The sequence below is a fragment of the Enhydra lutris genome, unplaced genomic scaffold, assembly GCF_002288905.1.
Source record: "Enhydra lutris kenyoni isolate GAN:26980312 unplaced genomic scaffold, ASM228890v2 scaffoldscaffold68, whole genome shotgun sequence".
Lineage (NCBI taxonomy): Eukaryota > Metazoa > Chordata > Mammalia > Carnivora > Mustelidae > Enhydra > Enhydra lutris.
The window spans coordinates 6,375,496-6,383,266 of record NW_019154152.1 but is presented as its reverse complement, the minus strand read 5'-3'; the positions used below and the strand labels follow the sequence as shown (position 1 = coordinate 6,383,266).

General features: G+C 39.5%; 1 protein-coding gene across 1 annotated transcript; it reads left to right on the top strand.

The window, feature by feature from the left end:
- The first annotated feature begins 6,826 nt into the window (after nucleotides 1-6,826).
- LOC111159642 (olfactory receptor 481-like) lies at nucleotides 6,827-7,771 on the top strand. The gene is given in 1 exon segment (XM_022522192.1): nucleotides 6,827-7,771. A coding segment is annotated over 1 exon segment (939 nt). The 5' UTR covers nucleotides 6,827-6,832.

Below are 7,771 nucleotides of genomic sequence, written 5' to 3'. Positions count from 1 at the left end.
GAAATGCAAATGATGGTAGTGTTGCCAGTCTGGGTCACTTTCTCAGGGAGACTTGGCCTGTCTTATACCGGGTTATCATAATCTTTTGAAATAGTTATGCTGGAGTCTTGAAAAATTTTATTCCCACCTAAAATAAGACAGACCTAAAGAATTTATTCCATAGTTTTGTCACCAAGACAGCTCAATCCATATAACACAGAAGGAACTCTGAAGGCTGAGTCTCTGAGAGCTCCTTCGAGAATTCCCAATAGTTTTTCGTCTTTCTCAAAGGCCTGAGTGCAGACACTTGTCTTTGAACATGTGCTGACAAGCCTTTGAACAGTAGGAAGAACTGCCTGAGCGTGGTGCTGGGGAGGGGGCTACGGCCCAGTGGAGCTTGCTTTCAGCAAGCCAGTTGGTATTTCCAGGGTATAAAATTATGGATTAAGACACCCAGGCTACCGCAGGCCTGAAATATACCTTCCATCCTTCTTTGTAACATCCCCCAAGGTGTTCATCGCTGCAACTGTCATGGCTTTATTTCAGGTGCTCGTGATTGAGCCTGGAGAGTTTTCAGCCTCCTTAATTACCTCCCTGCCTCCAGAACCTTCCCTGTGACTTCCAATCAATCCTGTTTCAAGAGTAAAATAGCATTTTCTAATTATTACCAAAGTGGTGTGTGTCACATGAGTCCTAGAGCAAGAGTAGATTCCGACTCCCCCCAATTCAATGTTCCCGGCAAATAAATTGGTGGCAGTGTACTCTTTGCAAATAGTCAGGGATATAAAGACTGTTACAGAAGGAGCTAGCTTGAAGAAGTCCTGGCATCTCGGCTCTCTGATGGATGAAGTTATTTACCTACAGTTTTTAAAAAAGATAACGCCAGAAAAAAAAAAAAAAAAGATAACGCCAGAGAATTCCGGACTAGTCACAGATTTTACAACAAAGTAATCAGGCAGTGTTCCTCTCATCTCTCTGGACCTCTTATGTTCTGCATTTAAAAAATATATATTTGTCAGCGACTTGTACATCTTCTTTTGTGTAATGTCTCTTCAAGTCTTTTGCCAATTTTACTCTCATATTGTACTTTTCTTATTGATTTGTTCTTACTGTAATCTGTCTACAAGTCCTTTGTCAGATTTGTACATTTTAAAGTTACACTTCCATTCTGGTTTGCCTTTTGGCTCTCTTAATTGTATCTTTCGATGAACAAAGGGCCACAGAGGACCCCCAAACAGCCAAAATAATCTTAAGAAGGAAGAAAAAAACTGTAGGCATCACACTTTCTGATTCAAACAATATTGCAAAGCTACAATAATCAAAACAGTATGGTACTGACATAAAGACAGTCAAACAGAGCAATGAATAAAACAGAGAGCCAAAAATAAACACATCCGGGTGCAGTCAAGTCATTCTCGACAAGGGCACCAAAAATACTCAGTGAGGAAAGGATAGATAGTCCGTCAATAAATGGTGTTGGGAAAACTGGATATCCACATGCAAAAGAATGAAATGGAACTCTCACCTTACACTGCACACAAGAATCAACACAAAATGAATTAAAGACTTACATTTAAGAACTAAAACTCCAGGAAGAAAAGCCCTAGAGGAGAACATAGGGGAAAAGTTTCTTGTTGTTGGTCTTGGCAATAATTTTTTTTGGTATGACATCGAAATCACAGGCAACAAAGACAAAAATAGATAAGGACTACATCAAACTAAAAAGCTTCTGCCCTGGGGTACCCGGGTGGCTCAGTCATTAAGCGTCTGCCTTCAGCTCAGGTCATGATCCCAGGGTCCTGGAATGGAGCCCCACATTGGCCTCCCTGCTCAGTGGGGAGCCTGCTTCTCCCTCTCCCACTCCCCCTGCTTATGTTCCCTCTCTCACTGTGTGTCTCTCTGTCAAACAAACAAATAAATCTTTAAAAATAATAAAAAATTAAACAATAAATAAATTAATTTTTAAAAAGTTTCTGCAGAGCAATGAAAACAATCACCAAAGTGAAAAGGCAACTACAGACTGAGAGAAAAATATTTGCAAACCATATATCTGGTAAGAGGTTAATTTCCAAAATATGTAAGGAAAAATCAAATAAAAACAAGTCAATAGGGGCGCCTGGGTGGCTCAGTGGGTTAAAGCCTCTGCCTTCGGCTCTGGTCATGATCCCAGGATCCTGGGATCGAGCCCCGTGTTGGGCTTTCTGCTCAGCAGGGAGCCTGCTTCCTCCTCTCTCTCTCTCTGCCTGCCTCTCAGCCTGCTTGTGATCTCTGTCTGTCAAATAAATAAATAAAATCTTTAAAAAAACAAACAAACAAAAAAACAAGTCAATAGCAAAAACACTAGTAGCTCAATTTTAAAAAGGCCTAAAGACTTGAACAGACATTTCTTCAAAGAAGACATAAAAATGTCCAAGAGGTACAAAGAAAGATGCTCAGCATCACTAATCTTCAGGTAGATGCAAATCAAGACCATGATGAGATATTTCCTCACATGCGTCAAGCTGGCTACTGGCAAAAAAAAAAAAAAAAAAAAAAAGAAGGAAAAGAAAAAAGAAAAGAAAAGAAAAAAGCAAGTGTAGGTGAGGATGTGGAGAAAGAGCAAACTTTTGTACATTGTTGCTGGGAATGCAGCTGCTATGAAAAACAGTATGAAGTTTCCTCAGTCAGCAACAGAACTACCATATCATCCAGTAGTCCCACCTTCTAGATATTGATCTAAAAGAACTGAAGTCAGTATCTCAGAGATATTAGCACTCCCATGTCCACTCCAGCATTGTTTACAAGAGCCAAAATGTGAAAGCAACCTAAATGTCCACTGACAGATAAATGCATAAAGAAATGTTGGCATCTATATATACAATGAAATATAATTTAGTCTTTTAAAAAAGGAAATTCTGTAACATGTGACAGCATGGATGAACCTGGAAGACATTATGCCAAGTGAAATAAGCCAGTCACAGAAGAGCTAATACTGTAGGACTCCACTTTATGGTGTACCTAAGATAGTCACTCACAGACTCGAGAATGGAATGACGGTTGTCAGAAGCTGGAGCTGGAGAGAAATGGGGAGTTGCTAATCAACAGGCACAGGGTTGCAGTTAAGCAAGATGAGTAAGTCCTAGAGATCTGCTGTAGCACATTATACTGTAGTTAACGGTACTGTAGTGTGCACACAGAAGCCTCTTAAGAGGACGTCTCATATTAGGTATACCACAGTAAAATAAAAATCTTAAAAAGTAGGTCACTCATTTATTCACTCATTCATTTGTTTAAAACTGCTATGTATGAGGTACTATGCAATGTTTTTTTTTTTTTTTTAAAGATTTTATTTATTTATTTGACAGTGAGAGAGAGAGAGTACACAAGCGGGGGAGCAGCAGGCAGAGGGAGAGGGAGAAGCAGGCTCCCTTGAGTCCCGATGCGGGGCTCAATCCCAGGACCCTGGGATCATGACCTGAGCTGAAGGCAGACGCTTAACCAACTGAGCCATCCAGGCACCCCTTCTATGCAATGTTCTAAGAAGAAAGTGTGGAACAAGGCAGACATGATCCCTCCCTCATGGAAATGTAGGAAAGTAGGCAAAAAAAAAAAAAAAAAAAAAAAAGACATTGAGCAATAACTTACACTAGTGTCTACATAAGTAAAGGTGTAAAAGTGCAGAACATATTTCAGGGTTCTCTGAAACTACTCACCATGACACTGTAACTTAGTCCAAGGTGTCAGAGGACACTTCAAGGGTGAAATATATTTAAACCTGAGATCTAAGGTGACTAATATTAGTCTTCCACTGTAAGGGTGTGGAGTGGTGAATACCATCATAAAATGGTTTGTAGTTGGGTAAAGATAGAGATAGAAGTATGTCTACTTTTAGGTTTTAGCATAGTATCTAATGCATAGATTTTCTAAAAATTGTTTAACACTAATTCAGCAAACATCTATTTAGTCCTATATTCCCAGCATTACACCATTTAAGAGGGATGCAAAATCATTAATCATAAACACTGCACTTTCATTCCAGGGAAAGAACAAGATCTTCCACCTGTAATGGTACTAATCAAGTGATGTGAACAGAAAGTTGGGAGATGGACAGGAATGAAGAGACTTTAATTCTCCCAGATAGGATCTGGAATGTTTTTGTGGAATCAGTGGTACCTGTTTCTATCATTCATCAGCCATAGTCGGGCTTCCTTAAAACCTAAAGGAATAGTATCTTTCTAGGACAGAGGGAGTCTCACAGCATGTCCATTTCCTAATTTGCTGGATTTGAGGTGTTTGAGCTGTTAGGCCCTCCTAATGTGGATTATCAGGTTTAGCTTTGTTCTGAAGGTCATTGGTTGATGGATTCATTCCCAGAATCAAAAGAACCTGACTTTCAACCTTAGAGAACATTCTGCTTTGTGGCCATGGTTCAAGAATAGAGCCAGAGTAGATTGCAGCCATGTATCTTTGACAACCTGCCAGTCTATGTGGCATTTGTAGATGGCAGAGTCCTAAGAAAAATCTTAGGGTGAGCTTCATTGTTTTATTAGAAAGGTTACATGTTGGTGGATCAAAGTTAGCAAAGGGGCGAAGGAAGAGCATGTGTGTGAGAAATGTCTGCCACCAACAAGCATGGTGTGTGTGTCAAGTGTCCTAGGACAGATCCATATTACATGAGAAAAATATATGTGATTTTTAAAAAATGTACATCACTTATGTTGAAAATAATATTACAATTCCAGTGGATTCATGTTTGTAAATTCAACAGTACTAGCAAACCCAAATTATCTCTAAACATAGGTGACATGAAAACTTGGGCCACTCCTCGTAGTCACATTTCAGAAATGCCACAAAATATCACAGCCACATTAGTCATCTTGATCTAATAATCAACTGCAATGATAGTAAAATGTTATAATTATTTTCAACTTAATTGAGTTGAATGTTTAATTTTTTCATTTAAAAAATAAGTGGAAACACAGAGTATGTGTTGCACTCATATACTTTTATATAATCATGTTTATGTGTTATTTCTCAGTCCCAGTAGAGGTGCACACGTAATTTCTCTATCCCAATGGATTCTCAATATAGTTTTCCAAAACAAATAAACCAATTAATTTGTAATTACATTCGGTGAAGTAAGTGATTTGGGCCTTATCTCAAATGACACAAGCCTCACTTAAATATGGCTCTGCCGTTCAGTGACCAATCCTCGGAGCCTATCCCTAGTGTTGCAGTGGATGTGTCACTACTTTATCCTTGCTCCTTTTTAAGGACACAGAAATATTTGATCTCTTATATGTACAAGAAGTTGCAAATTGATTATTTCGAGTAAATTATTAGTAACTGAGCGTTTGTCATATACGCAGTGCTGGGTCTTTTCATTCAAATCGTATCATTTTTAACACAAGAATCACATGAGGTATGTATTATTATTTCCTTTTTATAGGTGAGGAAACAGAAGATCTACAACTTCTTGTAACGTGACTCTGGTTCCATAGACAGCAAGAGGCAGAGCTAGAAACCAATCCCAGGTTTGTGTGGCTGCAAAATCCAAGGTATTTCTGCACGTCCCTTTGTCTTCCCTGATGTCATTCATATCCAACTTTGGAAACATTTGTGTCTTTCATCCATTTATTTTTTTCTCAATAAATCTATTTCAGGTTGAGGCTTTGTCTTATTAAAAGTGCCAGAATATGAGAATTCAGACACATAACCCTAGTACTGTTCATACTGTAGGATGTCATTGCCATGATTCACATGTAACATGGAGTAGAAGGTGCATGGTTGCTGGTAGTTATGTATGTATGTTTCCTTCCTTCTTCATCAGATGGAAGCTCTTCAGGAAAAAGCAAATTATTGGTCTTTAAACTAGAAGAGCCATGGAGATGACTGGATGTGACTAATATATTCTCCCTTGCCCTTGATCGTATGCTCTAATTTGAAATAAGGGAATATCATTCTGAAATGTTAATCTGTCTTTCAATCCAATTTCCTAGCCTTCCTAGCTGGCTACTTGCATCCATATCTCTCTAACTACCCTCTCCTCCCATCACCATCATATGCTCCTACTTCCTATTTCCTTACAGTTGCTTAATAGAACTGATGGAACCAAAACTTACTACTGCAGGTCCCCAAATGCTTCAGTTCACTTTCCAATTAATCCAGTCCATGAAAATACCTGGAATCTTCTTATTGCTTCATGTAATCTCAGAAGGATGAAAAAGTGTGGTATAAGAGATAAGTCCTGAAAGATTTTGCAGAATATCCAGAATTTAACTCATAACAATAGTAAAATTTCTATTTGGCCCTTTCATCTTGGACATAGACACTTTCCAGCCCTTAGTATCAGTTATAACTAAGGATGCAATGTTTTCATTCCAGGAAAATGATCAGGTAAGAAAGAGATGTCAAAGTCAACTCCATGTTTTTTGTCCAATAATTGGATAAATGGTAATAATATCTACTAAAAAAGAGAATCCTGGGGCAGAGACACATTTGGGGTGGGGGTGGAAAATTAAGAGCTTGCCTTTCCCTCATCATTTTGGTGATTTACAGTTTATGTTGTTACCATCAGTATTGGTGTAACACCCTTTTACATGTTTCTGGTACACATGGGGAAGACTTGCTCTATGGTATACAAATAGGAATAAAATAGCTGAATTCCAAGATCATTCAGTCTTCAACTGTAATATTTTTGTGGAATTTGAGAAGAAAATTCATGTGCACAAAGTATTCTACAAGTGAGGCAGAATTACCATTCAGAAATGATAATTGTATGGTTCTGTTTAGATATCTACATTAAATGTAGGGTAATTTCAACCTGTTTAACCTCCTCTGGTTCTGATTTCAATAGGCACCATTAAATGGGTAGATGGAGACTGAAAACCATACAGCAGTGACGGAGTTCATTATTCTGGGGTTAACAGATAACCCCACGCTATGTGACATCTTCTTTGTCATTTTCCTGGGAGTTTACATAGTTACCATAGTGGGAAATATCAGTATAATCATCTTAATCCGAAGCAGCCCATAGCTTCACACCCCAATGTACCTTTTCCTCAGCCATTTGGCCTTTGTAGACATTGGGTACTCCACGTCAGTCACACCAATCATGCTCATGAGTTTCTTGAGAGAGAAAACGACCATCCCTGTGACTGGCTGTATAGCCCAGCTTGGCTCTGATGTCACCTTTGGGACTACAGAGTGCTTCCTGCTGGCTACCATGGCCTATGATCGCTATGTGGCCATCTGCTCTCCCTTGCTCTACTCCACCCAGATGTCCCCAGTGGTCTGCTTCCTCCTTTTGGGGGCTTCCTACCTGGGCGGATGCATGAATGCTTCATCATTTACAGGCTGTCTGATGAACCTATCCTTCTGTGGACCAAATAAAATCAACCATTTTTTCTGTGACCTCTTCCCACTCCTGAAGCTTTCTTGTGGCCATGTTTATATTGCCGAAATATCTCCTGCCATCTCTTCTGCATCCGTCCTCATCAGCACACTGTTTACCATAATTGTGTCCTACAGCTACATTCTCCACTCAATCCTGAATATGCGCTCTACGGAGGGGAGGAAGAAGGCCTTCTCTACCTGCACTTCCCACCTCACTGCCGTCACTTTGTTTTATGGGACAGTTTTGTTCGTTTATGTGATGCCCAAGTCGAGTTACTCAGCTGATCAGGTCAAAGTGGCATCTGTGATCTATACAGTAGTGGTCCCCATGTTGAACCCCCTCATCTACAGCCTGAGGAACAAGGAGGTGAAAGGGGCCATGAGAAAACTAATGGCTAAAACACACTGGTTCTCCTGA